A 25,596-nucleotide genomic window follows, 5' to 3' on the forward strand; every position below is an offset into this window, starting at 1 on the left:
AGGGCAGAAGCCTAAATCAGCAGTTTCTCAGGACAAAGGTTTTAAATTATTGTGGGATTGCAAATAATTTCTTAGCACATGACTAAAGTACCAAAATTTGTAAGTGACATACTGAAAAACAATTAGAGTAGATTTGAGGTTATCTCCATAATTATATCATTCTCATGCACTTATATTCCAATGCGCTTCTCGAGAAAAGTTTGGTGTGGAAGCCAGTGCAGGGAACTTCCCAGAACCCTCAGCTCTCCGTGGGGGTGTGTTACGCACCTGAGCATCATATACCGTGTGTCAAGGAAGGACCAAGGCCCGGAGGCAATCATTGGCTTCCCAGACCTTCAGCTAGAGCTCACCTCAGACATTTCTAGCACAGCTCTGTCCAAGATCATAAACTTCAGTTGCCACCACCTCTTTGTACTTTTTCTCTCCCAGCATTTGGCTGTCCTCAGCTGTGTCTCCTTCCATTGTTCAGTCCTCTCAACTCACTTCAAATCAGCAGTTCAGATCACCAGACCCTAAGCAGCTGCACATGTCAGGCTTTGTGCTGGCAGTATGAACAGTATGATGAGCAGGTAGATCACAACTGCTCTCTGTTCACACGTGGAGTCAGCTGAGGAGTGCTGGGCTATCTTTTCAGAAAATAAAACTCAAGAGGTCATAATAAACGTGGTACCCTGGGGACTTCCCTGGCAGACCAGTGGTTAGGACTCTATGCTTCCACTGCAGGGGCCACGGGTTCCATCTCAGCTTGGGGAACTAAGATCCCACATGTCGCGCATGACATGGCAAAAGAAAAAGAAAGGGGGCACCCTGAGATCACAATGATTGCAAAACCACAAGATGACATGAGACACCGGCTCCAGGATTCTCTAACACCTTGATCTCTCAGTACCTTGCCTGCAGGGAAGATCCAACATTGGCTAACGTTAAACTGAGAGTGGAGGCGGGGGGTTCTCACTCAGGTGGATGTTGATGGAGAACCTGCAGGGGCAGGTGGAAGCGTGTCCTGAGAGGACGGGCATCATTTTCTTGTCGGAGTGTTTTAGACCTCAGAAGTGAGACAGAGAGGCCCGCCAGTGATTCTAGCACAGAGTATGGCAGGAGATACAGACTGTTCCCCAGAGGAGGGAAAAAGAGCATTACCTGGGATGCTCTGAGGTGGCTTAGAGTGGGGGGTGAGGGGTGGCTGAAGGAGGGCACTTGGAGGGCTGGGCATAGAGACTTTCTGTGCTAAATCTCTTCCCAAGTTAGGCAAACCCAGGACTCCCAGCTTCAAGGCCTGTATGGCAAGTTCTGTGTTATCCAGGGGCAGTTTGTTTCAAGACCTCTTCTCACCCAAGCCAGAAGGACGGTCATAGTCAGAAGGGTTGGGTCAGAACAGCTGGCACCCCTCCATGCCCCTGGTGTGCTCCAGAGTCATGCATCTGTTTTGGGTAATCCACAAATATAGGCTATCATTTCCCCTCACCACTTTTCTACCAAATGCGGATGAGTTGATGCTTCATAAAATAGGAGGAGCTTAAGTTTGGAAGGTCCAGGCTCCACTCCACGGGAGGGAGGTCTTTCTGCAGTGTCTCCGTCACTTCTACCGGTTCTGTGCTCTGGGCCAACCTTGTATAAGTGTCAGCCCCTCGATGGCCCAAGGACAGGGAGATGCTCTTGTACTCCACTCCCTCTCCTCTTGTGTGTTCTCTTCTCCAGGCCAAACACACCCACCTCCACCAATCCTTCCTCAAGGTTGCCCTCTGCTGGTGTAACTGCTGCATGTTATCACGCACTGCTTTCCAGCCTGCAGGACAGGACTCAGATAGAGAAAACAATAAAGAAAGAAGGGACGGAGGGAAGGAGGAAGGAAGGAGAGAGAAGGAAAACAGATTAGAAGTAAATAGAATATATCAGACTTCATTGCATATGAGAATAGCATTTTTATGTTATGCTTTATTTCACCTATGTTTATTTCTGATGTTTATTTCAGATACATTTATTTCTGAAATAAAACATAACATGCACATAAATGTCTACACATCTACACACATACATAGTGATATGTGGTTAAAAGCACAGATTCTGTGCTGTACCATTTGCAAGCTGTGTAATCTAGGAGGAGTTCTCATTTTTTAAAAAAACAAGATGTAAGTTTATTGATATAAATAAAGCCTGAAGATGGACAGTCTAGAGTGGGTAAAAATCATCAGGAATCCAGGCTCCTATCTTGTTGCTTTGTTATTCTTAACAAAACTTCTACCTCATGGTGCAGGATGGATGCTTGAGCTCCTGCCATTATGAGCATAATCCAGGCAGCATGAAGAAGAAAGGAGGTTATAGTCAGGGTTGACATTTGAGTGGTACACATCAGTAGAGATGCACCAGTCATTCAATTATTGAAATATTTCTGTACCAGCTGGTAAGTAGCTGCTGGCCCCCTGATGCACGAAGTTACTCATTTCTTTAAGTCTCAGTTTCCTCCTCTGTAGGAAGAAGATAAATAATGTAGTACTTATCTTGTATACTTATTTTGAAAATTAAATGAGATAATGTACATACATTTTTATCATAGTGGTCACCATAGAATCAAAAGTCTCAGTAAATTGAAGTCATTATTATTAGCTATGTTTTATAAATATACATTATAAGAAGAAAAACTTTCATCAGAACTGAAGACTGTATTCAAGGGTGATCTAAACAGCAAACAGTAGCATTGGTACAGTATTTTCACTCATGCAGGAGCAATGATAACTCACCTAAGAAGAGACAATAATAATAATTTTCCCATCTACTTGCTGCCCATGACTTTGGGTCAGTGTTTCTGGAATCTTTACTGATTAAACACATTGTCACTGTTCATCGGTCTGGGGGCATTTGTAACTTACAGAGTCATTACTTATACTATGTCCCTTTATGTCACTTCACTCCTACAGCTGGTCTTGTTCTCTGACTGACAACCTGACCCTCCAGACTCTCCTGCAGCTGGACCCGGAGACAGCAGTAGACTCCTCTCTGCCCCACTCAGCCTATCAGAGAGTCTGGGAAATGTTTGCCAACCAGTCCAGGGCAGAAAGGGATGCTTTCCTGCAGGATGTTTTTCCTGAGGGTTTCCTCTGGGGCGTCTCCACAGGGGCTTTTAATGTGGAAGGAGGCTGGGCCGAGGACGGAAGAGGGGCGAGCATCTGGGACAGAGTCGGGCACCAGAACACTGGCAAGGGCCAAGCAACGCCAGAGGTGGCCAGTGACAGTTACCACAAGGTAGACACTGACGTCGCCCTGCTTCGTGGCCTCCGGGCCCAGGTCTACAAGTTCTCCATCTCCTGGTCCCGCATCTTCCCCACTGGGCAGGGGCAGAGCCCCAACCTCCGGGGCGTCGCCTACTACAACATGCTGATCGACAGGCTGCTGGACTCGCACATCGAGCCCATGGCCACGCTGTCCCACTGGGACCTGCCTCAGGCCCTGCAGGATCGCGGCGGGTGGCAGAATGAGAGCATGGTGGATACCTTCCTGGACTATGCGGCCTTCTGCTTCTCCACATTTGGGGACCGTGTGAAGCTGTGGGTGACTTTCCACGAGCCGTGGGTGATGAGCTACGCAGGCTACGGCACCGGCCAACACGCACCGGGCATCTCCGGCCCAGGGGTGGCCTCTTTTAAGGTACTTCCCATCCTTGCAATGCCTACTTGTTGGAAGAGAAAAGACATTGGGTTAGAAAAATGTTATTTTACCTTCCCATCAGCAAGTCTTTCCTTTTTTTTTCCTTTAAAGGAAATCAGAGGGAGGGAGGGAAGGGACCATAAATTCTTAATCACCTTATTTGTCCAAACACTATTCTGGCACTTTAAAAATTGTTGCCACCTCCTCAGAACGGCTCTGATGGATGAGGGAATCGGGGCTTAGGAGGAGAAGCAATTGGTCGTGCTGACATTGCTAGTGGGTTAGCAGTGTGAAGCCAACATTTGAGCCCAAGTCCCTTGACTCCAAAGCAAGTTTTCCATGTCAGCCAGGACTCTTAATTGCAAGTGACAGAAAACCCAACCCAAACTGACTTAAACAAGGAGGGAATTTCTGAGTTCTGGAAACTGAAGAGTCTTAGTTTTAGCTGATCAGAGTGGAGCTTGATTAGACCACAGATGATGTTACCAGGACTCGATTTTTCTTCTTCTCTTGCTGCGCTCACTGGCTTTATTCTTGGGCAGGCTGGTAGCCAGATGGCCGCAATCCTTCTCTCATTATTTCAAGATCAGCAGAAAACAGAAAACACAGCTTGCCTCTGTTCTGGCGTTCCCAGGAAAGTTCTCCCCGTGCTCATGGTCTCTGCATGGGTCGCATGCCCATCCCTGAACCAGTCACTGGTCTAGGCTAGGGGACTGTGTGGCACTGATTGGTTTTGACCCAGGTTCCAGCTCTACCCCTCAACACACTGAGAGACAGGGAGGTGGGGCGGGGGGAGGATGGTCTTTCCAGAGGGCAATCAGGGTATCATTTCAACAAGAAGGTGATGTGTATCCTTGAGACAAAATTTAAAATGGCTTAACATGGGTCCCATCCATCATTTCCCTTTTACTTCAAAAGCTCCCAGGAAACCTACCAGCTTCCCTGGCTGCATTCTTCAGGACAATTAGTCTAGCTTTCCCCCAGCACCTTTTGGGTTCTCTTCTCTTCTGAAAGAGGAGCATTCACTGGGCCCCAGGCTAGATGTTAAGTGCCACCAAGACACTTAACTGTCCATTAGAAAATTAGAGAACAATTCAAAATACCCACAATGAGAGTGAGCTGGAATACTGTGAATAAATGACTCAGTGAAATGCCAAAATATAGCGCTTACGTCAAGGCTTCCATTCTGCTCTTGTTCAGCAAGTGACCGTACCCACGGAGACAGAGAACACTTCTGAAAGGGGAAAGCTTGAACCTTTCTGTTTGTCTCTTTGTTGTAAAACTCATCCCAGCCTTTACACCTTAGGCTTCTTATCCCTACAGCCGTGGCTCCTGAGACTTTTCTACAGAGACTTTTATGAGAAAGTCCACCTCACTTTTTTTTTTTTTTTTTTTGTGGCTGCGTTGAGTCTTCGTTGCTGCGTGCGGGCTTTCTCTACTTGCAGCGAGTGGGGGCTACTCCTCGTTGTGGTGCGTGAGCTTCTCATTGCGGTGGCTTCTCTTATTGCGGAGCATGAGATCTAGGCACGCGGGCTTCAGTAGTTGTGGCACGCAGGCTCAGTAGTTGTGGCACACGGGCTTTGTTGCTCCGCGGTATGAGGGATCTTCCCGGGCCAGGGCACTAACCCGTGTCCCCTGCATTGGCAGGCGGATTCTTAACCACTGCACCACCAGGGAAGCCCCACCTCACTTTTCTCTTTCAATTCTTCCTTTTATTTATAAAACATTATGACACCATTAAGGAAAAATTTCCAAGAAAAGATCTTTTTCATAGTTCTACTGGTATTTCCTTCCAGTCGCGGCTTACTTACATTCATAGTGTAGTCACAGTGTGCACTCAGCTTAGTGCCCTTGTTTTCTTTTTGTTGTTGTTTTTATTGAAGTATAGTTGATTTACAACATTGTGTCAATCTCTGCTGTACAGCAAAGTGATTCAGTTATACACATATAGACTTTTTTTTTTTAGGTATTTAGTCTTTATTCTGAATCTGATAGACAACAGTTATTTTTTTAATTTTAAAATTTCATTTATTTTTTTATACAGCAGGTTCTTATTAGTCATCAATTTTATACACATCAGTGTATACATGTCAATCCCAATCTCCTAATTCATCACACACACCCCCCCCCCCACTGCTTTCCCCCCTTGGTGTCCATACATTTGTCCTCTACCTCTGTTTCTCAATTTCTGCCCTGCAAACCGGTTCATCTGTACCATTTTTCTAGGTTCCACATATATGCATTAATATACGATATTTGTTTTTCCCTTTCTGACTTCACTCTGTGTGACTGTCTCTAGATCCATCCACGTCTCAACAAATGACCCAATTTCATTCCTTTTTATGAAAAGGAATTGTATTCCATTGTATATATATATATACCACATATTCTTTATCCATTCATCTGTCGATGGACATTTAGGTTGCTTCCATGACCTGGCTATTGTAAATAGTGCTGCAATGAACATTGGGGTACATGTGTCTTTTTGAATTACAGTTTTCTCTGGGTATATACCCAGTAGTGGGATTGCTGGATCATATGGTATTTCTATTTTTAGTTTTTGTGTGTGTGTGTGTGTGTGGTACCCAGGCCTCTCACTGTTGTGGCCTCTCCCGTTGCAGAGCACAGGCTCAGTGGCCATGGCTTACGGGCCCAGCTGCTCCGCGGCGGACCGGGACATGAACCTGTGTCCCCTGCATCGGCAGGCGGACTCTCAACCACTGTGCCACCAGGGAAGCCCTATTTTTAGTTTTTTTAAGGAACCTCCATACTGTTTTCCATAGTGGCTGTATCGATTTACATTCCCACAACAGTGCAAGAGGGTTCCCTTATCTCCACACCCTCTCCAGCATTTGTTGTCTGTAGACTTTCTGATGATGCCCATTCTAACTGGTATGAGGTGATACCTCATTGTAGTTTTGATTTGTATTTCTCTAATAATTAGTGATGTTGAGCAGCTTTTCATGTGCTTCTTGGCCATCTGTATGTCTTCTTTGGAGAAATGTCTATTTAGGTCTTCTGCCCATTTTTGGATTGGGTTGTTTGTATTTTTAATATTGAGCTGCATGAGCTGTTTATATATTTTGGAGAGTAATCCTTTGTCCGTTGATTCGTTTGCAAATATTTTCTCCCATTCTGAGTGTTGTCTTTTCGTCTTGTTTATGGTTTCCTTTGCTGTGCAAAAGCTTTGAAGTTTCATTAGGTCCCATTTCTTTATTTTTGTTTTTATTAACATTACTCTAGGAGGTGAATCAAAAAAGACCTTCCTGTGATTTATATCAAAGAGTGTTCTTCCTATGTTTTCCTCTAAGAGGTTTATAGTGTCTGGTCTTACATTTATGTCTCTAATCCATTTTGAGTTTATTTTTGTGTATGGTGTTAGGGAGTGTTCTAATTTCATTCTTTTACATATAGCTGTCCAGTTTTCCCAGCACCACTTATTGAAGAGACTGTCTTTTCTCCATTGTATATCCTTGCCTCCTTTGTCATAGATTAGTTGACCATAGGTGCGTGGGTTTATCTCTGGGCTTTCTATCTTGTTCCATGGATCTATATTTCTGTTTTTGTGCCAGTACCATATTGTCTTGATTACTGTAGCTCTGTAGTATAGTCTGAAGTCAGGGAGTCTGATTCCTCCAGCTCCGTTTTTTTCCCTCAAGACTGCTTTGGCTATTTGGGGTCTTTTGTGTCTCCATACAAATTTTAAGATTTTTTGTCCTAGTTATATAAAAAATGCCATTGGTAATTTGATAGGGATTGCACTGAATCTGTAGATTGCTTTGGGTAGTATAGTCATTTTCACAATATTGATTGTTCTAATCCAGGAACGTGCTATATCTCTCTATCTGTTGGTATCATCTTTAATTTCTTTTATCAGTGTCTTATAATTTTCTGCATACAGGTCTTTTGTCCCCCTATGTAGGTTTATTCCTAGGTATTTTATTTTTTTTGTTGCAGTGGCAAATGGGAGTGTTTGCTTAATTTCTCTTTCAGATTTTTCATCATTAGTGTATAGGAATGCAAGAGATTTCTGTGCATTAATTTTGTATACTGCAACTTTACAGAATTCACTGATTAGCTCTAGTAGTTTTCTGGTGGCATCTTTAGGATTCCCTATGTATAGTATCATGTCATCTGCAAACAGTGACAGTTTTACTTCTTCTTTTCCAATTTATATTCCTTTTATTTCTTTTTCTTCTCTGATTGCCGTGGCCAGGACTTCCAAAACTATGTTGAATAACAGTGCTGAGAGTGGACATCCTTGTCTTGTTCCTGATCTTAGAGGAAATGCTTTCAGTTTTTTACCATTGAGAATAATGTTTGCTGTGGGTTTGTCATATATGGCCTTTATTATGTTGAGGTAGGTTCCCTCTATGCCCACTTTCTGGAGAGTTTTTATCATAAATGGGTGTTGAATTTTCTCAAAAGCTCTTTCTGCATCTATTGAGATGATCATATGGTTTTTACTCTTCAATTTGGTAATATGGCGTATCACATTGATTGGTTTGCATATATTGAAGAGTCCTTGCATTCCTAGGGTAAATTCCACTTGATCATGGTGTATGATCCTTTTAATGTGTTGTTGGATTCTGTTCGCTGGTATCTTGTTGAGGATTTTTGCATCTATATTCATCAGTGATATTGGTCTGTAATTTTCTTTTTTTGTAGTATCTTTGTCTGGTTTTGGTATCAGGGTGATGGTGGCCTCATAGAATGAGTTTGGGAGTGTTTCTTCCTCTGCAGTTTTTTGGAAGAGTTTGAGAAGGATGGGTGTTAGCTCTTCTCTGTTTGATAGAATTCACCTGTGAAGCCATCCGGTCCTGGACTTTTTTTTTTTTTTTTGGCGGTACGCAGGCCTCTCACTGTTGTAGCCTCTCCCGTCGTGGAGCACAGGCTCCGGACGCGCAGGCTCAGCGGCCATGGCTGACGGGCCCAGCCACTCCGCGGCATGTGGGATCTTCCTGGACCAGGGCACGAACCCGCGTCCCCTGCATCGGCAGGCGGACTCTCAAGCACTGCGCCACCAGGGAAGCCCGGTTGGAAGATTTTTAATCACAGTTTGAATTTCATTACTTGTGATTGGTCTGTTCATATTTTATATTTCTTCCTGGTTCAGTCTTGGAAGGTTATACTTTTCTAAGAATTTGTCCATTTCTTCCAGGTTGTCCCTTTTATTGGCAGAGTTCCTTGTAGTAGTCTCTTAGGATGCTTTGTATTTCTGCAGTGTCTGTTGTAACTTCTCCCTTTTCATTTCTAATTTTATTGATTTGAGTCCTCTCCCTCTTTTTCTTTCTTTTTTTTTTTTTTGTGGTACACGGCCCTCTCACTGTTGTGGCCTCTCCCGCTGCGGAGCCCAGGCTCCGGGCGCACAGGCTCAGCGGCCATGGCTCACAGGCCCAGCCACTCCATAGCGTGTGGGATCCTCCCGACCTGGGGCACGAACCCGTGTCCCCTGCATCGGCAGGTGGACTCTCAACCACCGCACCACGAGGGAAGCCCTCTTTCTTTTTCTTGATGAGTCTTGCTAATGGTTTATCAATTTTGTTTATCTTCTCAAAGAACCAGCTTTTAGTTTTATTGATCTTTGCTATTGTTTTCTTTGTTTCTATCTCATTTGTTTCTGCTCTGAACTTTATGATTTCTTTCCTTCTGCTAACTTTGGGTTTTGTTTGTTCTTCTTTCTCTGGTTCCTTTAGGTGTAAGGTTAGATTGTTTATTTGAGATTTTTTTTGTTTCTTGAGGTAGGCTTGTATAGCTATAAACTTCCCTCTTAGAAGTGCTTTTGCTGCATCCCATAGGTTTTGGATCATCGTGTTTTCATTTTCATTTGTCTCTAGGTATTATTTGATCTCCTCTTTGATTTCTTTAGTGATCTCTTGGTTATTTAGTAATGTATTGTTTAGCCTCCATGTGTTTGTGTTTTTTTCCCTGTAATTCATTTTTAATCTCATAGCATTGTGGTCAGAAAAGATGCTTGATATGATTTCAGTTTCTTAAATTTACTGAGGCTTGATTTGTGACCCAGGATCCTGGAGAATGTTCCATGCGCACTTGAGAAGAAAGTGTAATCTGCTGTTTTTGGATGAAATGTCCTATAAATATCAATTAAATCTGTCTGGTCTATTGTGTCATTTAAAGCTTCTGTTTCCTTATTTTCATTTTGGATGATCTGTCCACTGGTGTAAGTGAGGTGTTAAAGTTCCCCACTATTATTGTGTTACTGTCGATTTCCTCTTTTATAGCTGTTAGCAGTTGCCTTATGTATTGAGGTGCTCCTATGTTGGGTGCATATATATTTATAATTGTTATTATTATATCTTCTTCTTGGATTCATCCCTTGATCATTGTGTAGTGTCCTTTCTTGTCTCTTGTAACATTCTTTATTTTAAAGTCTATTTTATCTGGTATGAGTATTGCTACTCCAGCTTTCTATTGATTTCCATTTGCACGGAATAACTTTTTCCATCCCCTCACTTTCAGTCTGTATGTGTCCCTAGGTCTGAAGTGGGTCTCTTGTAGACAGTATATATATGGATCTTGTTTTTGTATCCATTCAGCAAGCCTGTGTCTTTTGGTTGGAGCATTTAATCCATTCACATTTAAGGTAATTATCAATATGTATGTTCCTATGACCATTTTCTTAATTGTTTTGGGTTTGTTTATGTAGGTCCTTTTCTTCTCTTGTGCTTTCCACTTAGAGAAGTTCCTTTAGCCTTTGTTGTAGAGCTGGTTTGGCGGTGCTCAGTTCTCTTAGCTTTTGCTTGTCTGTAAAGCTTTTGATTTCTCCATCGAATCTGAATGAGATCCTTGCCGAGTAGAGTAATCTTGGTTGTAGGTTCTTCCCTTTCATCACTTTAAGTATATCATGCCACTCCCTTCTGGCTTGTAGAGTTTCTGCTGAGAAACCAGCTGTTAACCTTATGGGAGTTCCCTTGTATGTTATTTGTCGTTTTTCCCTTGCTGCTTTCAATAATTTTTCTTTGTCTTTAATTTTTGCCAATTTGATTACTATGTGTCTCGGCATGTTTCTCCTTGGGTTTATCCTGTATGGGACACTCTGCGCTTCCTGGACTTGGGTGACTATTTCCGTTCCCACGTTAGGGGAGTTTTCGACTATAATCTCTTCAAATATTTTCTCTGATCCTTTCTCTCTCTCTTCTCCTTCTGGGACCCCTATAATGTGAATGTTGTTGTGTTTAATGTTGTCCCAGAGGTCTCTTAGGCTATCTTCATTTCTTTTCATTATTTTTTTCCTTATTCTGTTCCACAGCAGTGAATTCCACCGTTCTGTCTTCCAGGTCCGTTATCCGTTCTTCTGCCTCAGTTATTCTGCTATTGATTCCTTCAAGTGTAGTTTTCATTTCAGTTATTGTATTGTTTATCTCTGTTTGTTTGTTCTTTAATTCTTCTAGGTCTTTGTTAAACATTTCTTGCATCTTCTCAATCTTTGCCTCCATTCTTTTTCTGAGGTCCTGGATCATCTTCACTATCATTATTCTGAATTCTTTTTCTGGAAGGTTGCCTATCTCCACTTCATTTAGTTGTTTCTCTGGGGTTTTATCTTGTTCCTTCATCTGGTACATAGCCCTCTACCTTTTCATCTTGTCTTTCTGTGAAAGTGGTTTTTGTTCCACAGGCTGCAGGATTGTAGTTCTTCTTGCTTCTGCTGTCTGCCCTCTGGTGGATGAGGCTATCTATGAGGCTTGTGCAAGTTTCCTGATGGGAGGGACTGGTGGTGGGTAGAGCTGACTGTTGCTCTGGTGGGCAGAGCTCAGTAAAATTTTAATCCGCTTGACTGCTGATGGGTGGGGCTGGGTTCCCTCCCTGTTGGTTGTTTGGCCTGAGGCAACCCAACACTGAAGCCTACCTGGGCTCTTCGGTGGGGCTAATGGCAGACTCTGGGAGGGCTCACGCCAAGGAGTACTTCCCAGAACTTCTGTTGCCTTGTCCCCATGGTGAGCCACAGCCCCCCCACCCCCGCCTCTGCAGGAGACCCTCCAACACTGGCAGGTAGGTCTGGTTCAGTCTCCTATGGGGTCACTGCTCCTTCCCCTGGGTCCCAATGCACACACTGCTTTGTGTGTGCCCTCTAAGAGTGGAGTCTCTGTTTCCCCCAGCCCTGTCGAAGTCCTGCAATCAAATCCCACTAGCCTTCAAAGTCTGATTCTCTACGAATTCCTCCTCCCGTTGCCGGACCCCCAGGCTGGGAAGCCTGATGTGGGGCTCAGAACCTTCACTCCAGTGGGTGGACTTCTGTGGTATAAATGTTCTACAGTTTGTGAGTCACCCACCCAGCAGTTATGGGATTTGATTTTATTGTGATAGCACTCCTCCTACCATCTCATTGTGGCTTCTCCTTTGTCTTTGCATGTGGGGTATCTTTTTTGGTGAGTTCCAGTGTCTTCCTGTTGATGACTGTCCAGCAGCTAGTTGTGATTCTGGTGTTCTCACAAGAGGGAGTGAGAGCACGTCCTTCTACTCCACCATCTTGGTTCAGGCTCCCTAGACATTCTTTTTTAAATATTCTTTTTTCATTATGATTTATCCCAAGAGATTGGATATAGTTCCCTGTGCTATACAGTAGGACCTTGTTGTTTATCCATTCTAAATGTAATAGTTTGCATCTACCAACCCCAAACTCCCTGTCCATTCCTCTCCCTCCCCACCTCCCCCTTGGCAACTGCAAGTCTGATCTCTATGTCTGTGGGTCTGTTTCTGTTTTGTAGATAGGTTCTTTTGTGCCATATTTTAGATTCCACATATAATATCATATGGTATTTGTCTTTCTCTTTCTGACTTATTTCACTTAGTATGATAATCTCTAGTTACATCCATGCTGCTGCAGATGGCATTATTTTGTTCTTTTTTATGGCTGAGTAGTATTCCATTGTGTATATGTACCACATCTTCATTATCCGTTCGTCTGTCGATGGGCATTTAGGTTGCTTCCATCTCTTGGCTATTGTGAATAGTGCTGCTGTGAACATAGGGGTGCATGTGTCTTTTTATTTTTTATAGTTTCAGGTTCACAGCAAAACTGAGTGGAAGACACAGAGACTTCCCATTTACTCCCTGCCCCCACACATGTATAGCGTCCCCCGTTATCGACATCCCCCACCTGCACGGCAGATTTGTTACAATCAAAGACATATACAATGATCTATACACCGACACATTATCATTCTAGTGCCCATTTTTTTACTTGAAATGTCATTAAACCTTTTCCATGTCATTACATGATCACAGTGATTGTTTCTGATGGTTGCCTAGTATTCCACTGAGCACCCTGCCCCAACACCAGCAAGCTTAGAAGGGAAGCCTTCCTGCCTTTTGGAAAGGAGCACACTTTGCTGTTGGAGATTAGGACCCACCCAGTTAAGAACTAACATTTGGGACGTTAGAAGCAGTCAGGAGCTTCTCTTCCTAGAGCATGTTTTGGGTGTAAAATTCTTCACATGATAAAAAGGAAAAGAAAAAGGCGCTAAGCGGTAGCAAACCTCCTCCTGCACTCCAAGTTTCTGCTCTGTGCTGTATGTATACAGTTGCATTGAATCCTCCTGGATGGATCCATAATTACCCACTTCCTGCAGACAAGGAAGCTGAAGTCGAGGGAGAAGATGGTTTGAGTTTACTGAGCATGTTAGTGATAGAGTCAATATTCAGATGTAGGCTTGTTATACTCCAGATACCCCACCTTTGCCGTTTCTCCTGGTGCTCCACCAAGGAAAGATGTTGACATTTGTAAGACCATGAGTTAAGTCTACAGCAGATCCTGGTTGTGGTTTCTCTTCCTAGACTTCATTAAGTAGAAAGGAGAACAGGAAGGCTAGAAATAATTTCCCCCTCTTTTGTGTGTTAACTAAAATGATTGCCCCTGCCAATTAGTTGTGGACTAGTCAATAAGCCCTTACTGGGACTTCCCTGGTGGCGCAGTGGTTAAGAGTCTGCCTGCCAATGCAGGGGACACGGGTTCGAGCCCTGGTCCGGGAAGATCCCACATGCCACGGAGCAGCTAAGCCCGTGTGCCACAACTACTGAAGCCCGCATGCCTAGAACCCGTACTCTGCAACAAGAGAAGCCACCGCAATGAGAAGCCCACGCACTGCAACAAAGAGTAGCTCCCGCTCAACACAACTAGAGAAAAGCCACACACAGTAATGAAGACCCAATGCAACCAAAAATTAAAAAAAAAAAAAAAAAAAAAAGCACTTACTGAGAACAGAGGCAGAGGAACTGTGGGTGATGATCCAGGCCTGGGGTCAGACGGCCTGTGCTCTCCCCTTCTCTGGATCCTGTATTCCTTACCTGTATCATAGTAATAGTATTTGTATTTGCCACATAAGTGAGGATCACACAAGGTAAGCCATTGACACCTGTTATTGTTAATGTGTTTGTGGTGCTGTCGCTATCGACCTGGTGATGGTGGTGATGGTGGTGTTGACTTGTTGACACAGTTGTGGATATTGTTGACATTGTTGCTGTTGACTTTATTAACTTGCTACCATTACTGACTTTGGTGTCAACTTGCTGACATTGTCGTTGTTGACTTGTTATTGGCTTGTGGGTGCTGTTGTTGTCACTAAGACCTGTATTTCCTTCTTTCTTCCTCACAAGGTGGCTCACGTGGTCCTCAAGGCTCATGCCAGGGCTTGGCACCACTACAACAGCCAACATCGCCCACAGCAGCAGGGGCGGGTAGGCATTGTACTGAACTCAGACTGGGCAGAGCCCCTGTCCCCAGGGAGGCCTGAGGACCGGAGAGCCTCTGAACGCTTCCTGCACTTCATGCTGGGCTGGTTTGCACACCCCATCTTTGTGGATGGAGACTACCCGGCTGCCCTGAGAGCCCAGATCCAACAGACGAACAAACAGTGCCCCAGTCCTGTGGCCCAGCTCCCTAAGTTCACCGAGGCAGAGAAGCAGCTCCTGAAGGGCTCCGCTGACTTTCTGGGTCTGTCCCATTACACTTCCCGCCTCATCAGCAAGGCCCAGGGAGATACCTGCATCCCCAGCTATGATACCATTGGAGGCTTCTCCCAACACGTGGACCCTGCGTGGCCCCAGACCGAATCCCCTTGGATTCGTGTGGTACCCTGGGGTATAAGGAGGCTGTTGCAGTTTGTATCCTTGGAATACACAAGAGGCAAAGTTCCAATCTACCTGGCTGGGAATGGCATGCCCATAGGGGAAAGTGAAGATCTCATCAATGATTCCTTGAGAATTGACTACTTCAATCAATATATCAACGAGGTGCTCAAGGGTAAGAACGTGGATATGCTGGTGATTGGAACGTGGGTGGTACTTCATCAAGTCTTCAGAGTTTTGTTTTGAGGGACAAAGACAGTCTCCCAAGGAAATGAAGCCAAAAAGTAGTATTTGTAGTAATAGTGTGAGTCCTTCATATCAGCCTCCTAACTCTCTCCCTCAAAGGCCTCAAGCCTTTACTTTTATATTGCTAGTGCCTACAGCGCTCCCTTCTACACTCTGCCTATCTGAGTCCTATCTATACATCAAGCCTCATCATCTTTTAACGCATTTAGTTGACAAATATTTATTGAGTGCCCATTACATGCCAGACATTGTGCAAGACAGTAGGGGTACCATATTGAACCAACACCATCTTTTCCCAGAGGGGACTCCGAGTCTACAGAGGGACGCAGACAGAAAAGTGCAATATATGGTGATGATGGCATTACAGGGTGGCAGGAGGACACTCAGGGTGGGACTCCAGCCCATTAAATCTTCCCCCATCGCTCCAGCCTGGCCGGATCTTCATTTCCTTTAACGGGGTATAAAATCTACATTCCACATCATTCACTTTGGTCCACTTAACCTATATCTACAGTCTCATTTTTACCTTATATGTCTTTTTATTTCAAGTAAAAAGGAGCGGCAAATAGGTTTCATCTCAGTACGTCAGTCCTAATCAACTGATAGTGGCTAGCTGTCTGCCTAGAGGGCTGTGTTGAGAAGATTTCGAGGCCTTGTCTAGAATCAAAGAGAAAGAGTTAAACAGTGACCCCTGCCCTGGGCACTGCAGTAAGGAATGGAGACCTACATCCCACTGTTTGTGAGGTCAGACTTCGCCTGTACTCTCCTCAGTATCAAGGAATCCCTTTAAGACATTATCTCAAGTGATCCTTGAAACGGCCTTGTTCAGTAAATGGGGGCAGATATTATCTTCATGGGACAACTGTGAAAACCGATGCTCTGAGAGATTAAATGATATGCCCAGACATCCAGTGAGTGGAGCCATAGGCCCTTCTCTTTCTGGCTCAGCAATTCCTTCTGCCCACTAACCTATGAGGCTTTTATTCATCTTTATGTTCCCAGAGCCTAGCACAGCGTGGGATAAAGTAGGTGCTTACTAAATTATCTATTGAGTGAATGAGCGACGTTACCTACCTCTTACACAGTCATCCACAGCTATTGCTCTGACTCCTGGTTGACTCACTAGAACATTTTTAATTCTTTCACAGTTCTGGAGGCCAGAAGTCCAAAATCAAGATGTCACTAGGAACACTTTCCATCCAAAGCCTCTGAGGAAGAATCCTTCCTTGCCTATTCCAGCTTCTGGGGGCTCTAGGCCTTCCTTGGCTGTGGCTGCCTTCACCTTCACATGGCCTTCTCCCCTATGTCACTTATGATGATGCTTGTCACTGAATTTAGGACCCACCTTGATTAATCCAGGATGGTCTCATTTTGAGATCCTTAACTTAGTGAATTATATTTGCAAAACCCCTTTTGCCAAATAAGGGTACATCAGTAGTACCAGGGGTCAGTACTTGGATATACCTTTTTGGGGACCACCATTCAAGCCACTGAATCAGGGAATACATTTTTTTAGGCTTTATTTCTCCTTTTAAAAACGGAATGCGTGATTATTTCATGTCAATATTACTAAACATAAAGAAGAAAAAACATATTTTTTAAAGATTAAATGATTTATGTATTCTGTATTAAACCAAGGAGTCCTGACACTAGCAGATGGGGCATTTTATTATTCATTTTAAGGTAGGGACACACCTTTCGATTGAGACTTATGGCCATAGATGTGGCCTGATGTTTTGTGTGGGTCTTACGGATTTTCCTTTTACTTGTTATGAGGAGGAAAAAGAGTTAATATCTTGGGGGTAACCCAAGTCACCTCCCGAACTTTCATGTTAAAAGGAAAACCTTTTAAAAGTAACATCAGCCCTTTGCAACTCTGTCATCATTTCAGACCCCAACCAATCCTTGCTTAACACACACCCTTACTTCTTGCCAGCTCCAATCCTAATTCTCGACAAACAATTTATGTAACCTTGCAGTTTTTGCCTTTATAAGCGTCCCCCATTTTATAGTGGAACACAATTCAAGTGCTTCTTGACTCTGTGTCTCCCGGGCTGCAGTGCTAACAAACCCCAAAATAGACACCTCTATTTTAAAAGTAATAAAAATAAAAGGCAACATCACTAACAGACTTTAAAACAATCCCAATTTTGGTTTTCTCCACAGCTGTCAAGGAGGACTCAGTGGATGTTCAATCTTACATTGCTCGTTCCCTCATCGACGGCTTCGAAGGCCCCTCTGGGTACAGCCAGAGGTTTGGGCTGTACCATGTCAACTTCAACGACAGCAGCAGGCCAAGGACTCCCAGGAAATCTGCCTACTTTTTCACCAGCATGATTGAAAAGAACGGTTTCCTCACCAAGGTAGTAAAAAGACTGCCACCATCCAGTAAAGCAAACGTCCCCCGGAAAATCAGAGCCTTCACGTTTCCATCCGAGGTACCCTCCAAGGCTAAAGTAGTCTGGGAAAAGTTCTCCAACCAACCCAAGTTTGAAAGAGATTTGTTCTACCACGGCACGTTCCGGAATGACTTCCTGTGGGGCGTGTCCTCGTCAGCCTATCAGATTGAAGGAGCTTGGGATGCTGACGGCAAAGGCCCCAGCATCTGGGATAATTTTACCCACACACCAGGGAGCAACGTGAAAAACAGTGCTACTGGAGACATAGCCTGTGACAGCTATAACCATCTGGATGCTGATCTGAATATGCTTCGAGCTTTGAAGGTGAAGGCCTATCGCTTCTCCATCTCCTGGTCTCGGATTTTCCCGACTGGAAGAAACACTTCTGTGAACATACGTGGTGTTGATTACTACAACAGGCTGATTGATGGCTTGGTGGCAAGCAGCATCTCTCCCATGGTGACACTGTTCCACTGGGACCTGCCCCAGGCCCTCCAGGATATTGGAGGCTGGGAGAATCCTTCCTTGATTGAGTTGTTTAACAGCTATGCAGACTTTTGTTTCCAGACCTTTGGTGACAGAGTCAAGTTCTGGATGACTTTTAATGACCCCACATCCCAGGCATGGTTGGGGTATGGCTCAGGGGAATTTCCCCCAAATGTGAACGACCCAGGCTGGGGACCTTACAGAATTGGCCATGCAATCATCAAAGCTCATGCCAGAGTCTATCACACTTACAATGAGAAGTACAGGCAAGAGCAGAAGGGGGTCATCTCTTTGAGCCTCGGTGCACGCTGGGCAGAGCCCCAGTCACCGGGGGTCCCCAGGGATGTGGAGGCAGCTGACCGAATGCTGCAGTTCTCACTGGGCTGGTTCGCCCACCCCATCTTCCGAAACGGAGACTATCCCGATGCCATGAAGTGGAAAGTGGGGAACAGGAGTGAACTACAGCACTTAGCCACCTCCCGCCTGCCCAGCTTCACTGAGGAAGAGAAGAGGTACATCTCAGCTACGGCCGACGTGTTCTGCCTCAACACCTACTCCTCCAGAATCGTGCGGTACGCAACACCCACGTTAAACCCACCCTCCTATGAAGATGATCGGGAGCTGACCGAGAGGGAAGACTCTTCCTGGCCCTCCACGGCAGTGAACAGAGCTGCATCCTGGGGGATGCGAAGACTGCTCAACTGGATCAAGGAAGAGTACGGGGACGTCCCCATTTACATCACTGAAAACGGGGCAGGGCTGACAGATCCCAAAGTGGAAGATACCAATAGGATGTTTTACCATAAAACCTATATCAATGAAGCTTTGAAAGGTACGTAAGTGTTCACGTCCCCCTTACAAAATCTCCCAACGTCCACATGTCATGTGCCCGAAATGGTTTGGCAGAGTGGATTACACACCATCAGCAGCTCTCCCTTTTGTACCCTAATTCCGTAATTCTTTCCCGGTCTGGGGTTACATATCCCTTTGGGAATCTGAAAAAAGCAATGGTCATCTCCCCAAATGTACACACAGGGTCCCACAGGAGTATTCTCATGGCTCCATTCATTCATTATTGAGCAACTACTATGCGACAAGTTCTATTCTAAGTGCTGAGGACACAGCAGTGAACAAAATAAGCAACTTTCTGCTGACACGGAGCTTATATTCTGGTGGGTTCCATGCACCCTAGAGCAATAAACTCTTCTCTAATTCACATTTCTGTATTTAACTTCTAAAGTAGGCTGAGACTCTTGAATTTCAGACATGTCCCTTTACCCCAACAAAAGAATCTGATTTTGCAAAGATCAGTAATTAATACTCGCTATGGGGGCATCAGTGTTGACAAAAAGAAAGAGACAAGATGATCTATCAGGGCACACATTACTTGTGTGCACAAGTTGGTGGTTTAGGACTACCTGCAGTGAGGAGTCCTCCTGGTGTAAAGCTCTCCTCTGCTGTCTGTGGAACGTTCCCAGCCTACAGGCTCGACGGTGTCGACCTTCGAGGATATGCTGCATGGTCCCTGATGGACAGTTTTGAGTGGCTAAATGGCTACACGGTCAAGTTTGGACTGTACCATGTTGATTTCAATAACGTGAACAGGCCTCGCACAGCAAGAGCCTCTGCCAGGTACTACACGGAGGTCATCATCAGCAACGGCATGCCGCTGCCCAAGGAAGACGAGTTTCTCTATGGACAGTTTCCCAAGGGCTTCAGCTGGAGTGTGGCTACCGCTTCGTATCAGGTGAGGAGTTCAGGACAATTCACCATCTACAGCAAACCTACTATGTGCCAGGCTCTGGGGTCAGGGCTGGAGAGGGCAGGTGGGAGCAGTGGATTTTTATAGACCTGTGGGAGGGAAGTATGGCTACCTTGCAGGGGGAGTCTGGGAGGCCCTTTTCCCAGACAGCTTGGCTTCTTCACATCCCCAAATTCAGGCGGGCCATCACAGTTACAAGGGCTGTGCTGAGATGGGTGTTATCAGGCCAGATGGCGCAGGTGGAGCCTGGAAGAAATACTTAGGCAAAGACATGCAAATATGAAGATTCTCAGCTGGATGCCTTTATTTCTCACTTAGTCTCTTCCCAGCAGACAGTTCGATCAAAATGGCTATCACATGGGCCTGGGCGTTTTCTGATGTCCTAATAACATCATACCTCTACCTTATTCATGCTAAGTGAAGCTCACTAATACAGAAAATATGAGGATTTACTTTTCCTCAGAAAAAAAAGATAAAAAATGAAGAGTGACTTGCCCAGGCAGTTAGGGGTGTGACCCTGCCTTATATCTTCTTCCTCCATTTATTTTCTTTGATACAGGAGTAGGGGTTTGTATTCCCAGTGTGGAACCTGGGTGGGGTCAGTGGTCTGAGCTGACTTGACTCTGGGTCGCTCAGCCCTTGGATTTTTTCTAGGTGACAATAGCTGCTGAAGATGTTTCTGAGGAAGGTGAGGGTAGCTACCCCCAGACGACCAGACTACCAAGGTATAATGAAGTCTCAGACCAAATTCTGCCATATCCAGACATATGTTAACTAAGCACACTAACACAGGAACTATTCATGTATCCTATTCCATGGCCTGGAGAAAACCTCAGCTCTTGGTCCTCTTTGGTGCTCTGGTCAACACTGTACATGAAAGGTTCACTTGAGGAAATGCCAAGATTTCAGAGACAGGATCCTGTTGCTCCAGGGAGACAGAATCTTCTGTAGCAGGGTTTCTCCAGCTGGGTCTGATTGACATTTGGGGCTGGATAGTTCTTTGTTGTGGGCCTGTCCTGTGCACATGTAGGATGTTTAGCAGCAAACCTGGCCTTTACCCACTAGATGCCAGTAGGCTCCTCCCCCAGCTGTAACAACTAAAAACGTCTCCAGACATTGCGAAGTGTCTCCTCAGAGACAAAACAGTCCCTGGGTGAGAACCACTGCCCCACAGGTTTATAGCTGGACTTATTTATTCTAGGGCTAGGGTTAGGGACTTACTCTAGGGCATAGGTTGCAGGCCTGAATCAGTTATTACTATGATAATTGACAAATGCTGATTTTCTGAGTTCATCATTGCTTTTATATTTATTAGGTGGCATTCAAAAGAAAGGTCAAGCTTTGTCTTTTCTCCTACTTAATTATTTACATTTTACTTATATGTAAATATATGTTGATATATATCATCAGTATGGCCTTGTGAAGTCCTATTTTTTTTCCACTGGGTTATACTTTTGCTATTATTATGTATGCAGATGCTTAAATCGTCCACCTTTTGCCTGGTGGATTGTCCTTTAGCTGGATCCTGTGTCCTTTTGACATGGCCCATCATTCTTTGAGCACTCTGTTAATTCTTTCTGGTGCGACAAGATGTTCCAGGCTCATCTTGTATCTTTTTTTGCCCCAGCCCTGTAATCAGCCATTTCTCTGATGAGCCCTGGTTCCTTTTATTGGATAAGGGCATTTAGAAACCAAGATCTGGGTGCTAGGTGTGCTCACTGCTACTGGGGTGTCATTACTTCTAGACCCACTCAGTGGACAGAGCTAGGAAATGCATGTGTGTGTACACACACACACACATACGTGTGCGTATATATCTAGTTCTACATCCACCCAAATCTTTATGTATGTTAAAAAACACACTGATACCTCCATTGCAGTCCAACTCTACAGAGTTAATGCTGGCCTTCCCACTTTTCATATTTGTATCTCTTTTCTCCAATGATGAGAAATCTAGTTCCTAATATCTTCAACATAGTCACTTATTTTCTTAGTCTCCCTGCATTAACTAGTCTCCCAACCACCAAGCCGTCTCCTGCACCCAGATGGACCACATGGGGTGCATTCCCGCTGACCTAGGGCCTGCCACTGTCAGAGGGGCTGTGCAGGCCAAGCCTGGACATGTCTTCTTGCTGAGAATGCCAGCACTACCTTAGCTGCAGCCAATCACACAGTATCACATTATATATGCTTAAGTGTTTTAAAGTAAATTATGGAAATTACACCTCTCAGACTACCTAAGCCCATAGGTAGGCATTTGCCCAGTGGCTTGTGGTCAGTTTATAGGTTAGGTGGGAGGAGGAAAAGGAGGCACAGAAACAGTGATACACACCCTGATTAGAAACTCTGCCTCTACATCTGGCATCATTGGGATTTGTTTGGCTGTGATTGGGGTTGAGGCATGTGGAATTGTTCATTCAAACTTTTAGTGAGCACCCACCATACTCCAGACACTGCTGCACTGACTGCTGGGCCACCAAGATGAAAGACGCAATGCCTAGACCTCAGTTTTGTAGGAAGAAACCCAGTCAGCAAGTGCATAATTGTGCAGTGCAGCATGACAGTGCCGTGATGTTCAGAAAGTATGTACAGGAAGCTGTAGGAGTTCAGAAATTGGGGGGTGGCAGAGAAGGTGATGCTGACTTATGTCAGGACTCACCCACTGACTGGGAAGGGCTTGACTACATGACTTGCTTAGACCATGTCTTGTCATCTTGAGATCGAAGGTGCGTGGAGAGCAGATGGCAAAGGGCTCAGTATTTGGGACACCTTTTCTCACACACCACTGAGGGTTGGGAATGATGACACCGGAGACGTGGCCTGTGACAGTTATCACAAGATTGCTGAGGATGTGGTCGCCCTGCAGAACCTGGGTGTGACCCACTATCGCTTTTCCATCTCTTGGACTCGCATCCTCCCTGACGGAACTACCAAATACATCAATGAAGCGGGCCTGAACTACTACATGCGGCTCATCGACGCGCTGCAGGCTGCCAGCATCCAGCCCCAGGTGAGATGGGGCCCTGACCGGGCCTTGGCCAAGTCCCCTGGGAGCCAGTTGGGCTGGAGAGCACATTTCTTGTGTGAAAAAAATGCTGTTTTCAAATTTAATTTTTGAATGATCAGTAAAGATTTTCCTTCTGCCCCTGACCTCTAGCCATGTTTCCCTCATAGGTGACCAAGTTTTCTGGGTTCTCATGTCCTTTTGTGTATGTGATCAGTAGGCATGTGTATATGTGTATGTATATGCCTTTTCCCCTCTTTTTTCCTAATGGTATGATACATACAGTTTGATACTTGCTTTTTAAAAAATTTTTTATTTATTATTAATTTGGTTGTGCCAGGTCTTAGTTGTGGCAGGCGGGCTCCTTAGTTGTGGTACGTGGGCTTCTTAGTTGCAGCTCACAGGCTATTTAGTTGTGGCACGTGGGCTCCTTAGTTGTGGCTGGTAGGCTCTTACAGATATTTCCATATCCATACATAGTTTCCTCCTTTGTTGCTTTTTTGTTTTGTTTTAGTTATGTGGTAATTGTTTGTACCTTACTTCTCTAATCACTTCACTATTAATGGACACTCTTCCCTGTGATGTTTCCACTCTTTTGCCGTTATAACCAACACTACAATGAGTAACCATAGATACGTAATTACACTAGGGTGGAAGTTTATCTGTAGGATATGGTTCTAGGAGCAGAACTGCTGAGGCAAAAGTGCACGTGTTTTTAAGCCATGAGTTATTATGAATAATAATACAGAAGCTCACTTGTGGGCTTCTTTACTGTCACCAAATCTTTTACATTTTACTTGGGAGCATAAGAATACTTCTCCTTTTCCCCTGGGCCATTTATGATAAACAGCTGGAGGGCACTAGTTCTATGATACTGTGTGTTTCCTCTGCTGTATTGATTGGAGATTATGCACTGCAGCCAGAGCATAATCTCCGCAGTAACCCCCCCCACTCCCCACCCCCAAAGCAGAGATTTTTACAAATAAAAGTGCTACCTGGACTTCTCACACTGCTAACACTGCAGGAACAAATCATCCATGCGGCGTTTATTACAGTGTGTGACCACTAGCTGTGATGGAGAGGGGACGGCCAGTGGCTGCCCTGCACGAGCCCAAGATCTGGGGGGAAACGAGCTCCATTACACATAACAATTCAGAACATCAGAAAGAACAGAACTCAGGGCTTAATGATTTTGTAGTTCTTATTTTTTTAAATAGATTTAAAAATACTTATTTTTGGCTGTGCCACGTGTCATGCAGGATCTTAGCTTCCCGACCAGGGATCGAACCCAGGGTCTTGGCAGCGAGAGCATGGAGTCCTAACCACTGGACCTCCAGGGAATTCCCTGTAGTTCTTAAGGGCATTGAGACACCGCAGAAAAGAAAAGTGCTGTGGCCGGAAAAAGCTTCAAGGAGGTGTGGGTCTTGAAGAAAGAGGACAGTCTGGGTGGGTGGGTGGGCAGGGGAAGGGCATTTCAGGCAAAGGGAGAGACTGGGCCTGAGCTGAAGATGGTTGGCAGCCCAGTGGAGACTGCGGACAGTGGAGACCCCTGGCGTGGCCAAGAGGGAGTGTGTCAGGAGCATCAAGGGAAGACCCGGAGAGAGGAAAGGCTACCACACGGACATGGCCATAGGGGCCCCTCTCCAGCAAAGGGTTCCCAGGTCCTCAGAATGACCTCCAGACAGATGTCCATGGGGATGCCCCTTTACAAGCAAAATGCCTCAGACTCTCAGTGCAGTCTATCCTGGCGTTCTGAAGCTCCAGCATTTCTGATCCTTGACTACAACCATAGCTAACATTTGCTGAAGAGATGGCAGGATGTCAGCCACTTTTTGTGTCCTCTGCCATGTGATTTCGGCCTCACAACGATTCCGGAACATGGAGGTCTCAGGGCCTGAGCCTGGGGTCACATGGCTGGTAGGTGGCAGAGCTGAGACTCAAACCCAGGCTTCTCTGATCCAGAGGTATGAATTTCTCACGCTTCAACACTGCTGTCCTACCCTTCCGGCCAGAGAAGCTTTGAGGCTTATTTGTCACATCATTCATCCTCAGCTTTAGCAGCAGACATTTACGCTGGTGCATACAGCATCGCTGGCTTCCCATGAAAAGGAGGTTGATGGAAATGCTGATCTTGCTTTTTCACAGGTGACCATTTACCACTGGGACCTGCCGCAGGCACTCCAGGACATTGGAGGCTGGGAGAATGAGACGGTTGTACAGCGGTTTAAGGAGTATGCAGATGTGCTCTTCCAGAGGCTGGGGGACAAGGTGAAGTTCTGGATCACACTGAACGAGCCCTTTGTCACTGCTAACCAGGGCTATGGCTATGGGACAGCAGCTCCAGGTAAAGGTCCCAGACCCCCCTTGTCAGCTCTTTGGAGTGTGGCATTCTCAGCACCACAAAGACATGAAATCCAGGTGGTCCTGGAGGAGGAGGCTACGAAAGCCCGAAGGCAGTGCTTCAGAATCCCCGCCTTCTGCTCAGGGCTGCCTGGCAGGCAGCAGAGCTCCCCTTTCTGACACCACTTTTGCTGAACATGAACTTCACGTCTCAATACATCCAAATGGCTTCATTGCTCTCTCTCTACGTCTGATCTGCCTCAGATAGGAAGCTGCCTGAGATCCAGGGTGTGGACTAATCAATATAGGAAAGGACAATACATCAGACTGTACAGATCCACAGTGGGTTTTGCAACTCCAAAAATGCAAAAGTTTCCAATATATGATTTGGCTGACCTGGGCTTAACCTGACTTGAACCAATGTGAGGTGACATCCCACTTAGAGTAAACATTCAAAAGTTCTGCACCAGCAGTGCTCGTTTCGGCAGCACATATACTAAAATTGGAAAAGTTCAGCAGCAGACGTATTAATGTCCTTAATCGTGGAGAGCTGTCCTGGGCCCTGCTGGGGTCATATGTAACTATGTTATATGCAACTTATTACTTTTCCAAGACACAGAAACCTTTTAATC

At 45.1% G+C, this 25,596-nt stretch overlaps 1 protein-coding gene across 4 annotated transcripts in view; it reads left to right on the forward strand.

Annotated features, from left to right (window-relative positions):
- LCT (lactase) overlaps window positions 1-25,596 on the forward strand; it is a 52,784-nt gene that overhangs the window by 16,040 nt on the left and 11,148 nt on the right. For all 4 annotated transcript variants that reach the window (XM_032636895.1, XM_032636896.1, XM_032636897.1 and 1 more), the window contains exons 6-11: window positions 2,916-3,642; window positions 14,257-14,902; window positions 17,140-18,690; window positions 19,337-19,605; window positions 22,340-22,630; window positions 24,770-24,968. In XM_032636895.1, coding sequence (XP_032492786.1) covers window positions 2,916-3,642; window positions 14,257-14,902; window positions 17,140-18,690; window positions 19,337-19,605; window positions 22,340-22,630; window positions 24,770-24,968 — 3,683 coding nt within the window. The remainder of the gene's footprint in view (window positions 1-2,915; window positions 3,643-14,256; window positions 14,903-17,139; window positions 18,691-19,336; window positions 19,606-22,339; window positions 22,631-24,769; window positions 24,969-25,596) is intronic.

The sequence above is a fragment of the Phocoena sinus genome, chromosome 7, assembly GCF_008692025.1.
Source record: "Phocoena sinus isolate mPhoSin1 chromosome 7, mPhoSin1.pri, whole genome shotgun sequence".
In the NCBI taxonomy this organism is placed as follows: domain Eukaryota; kingdom Metazoa; phylum Chordata; class Mammalia; order Artiodactyla; family Phocoenidae; genus Phocoena; species Phocoena sinus.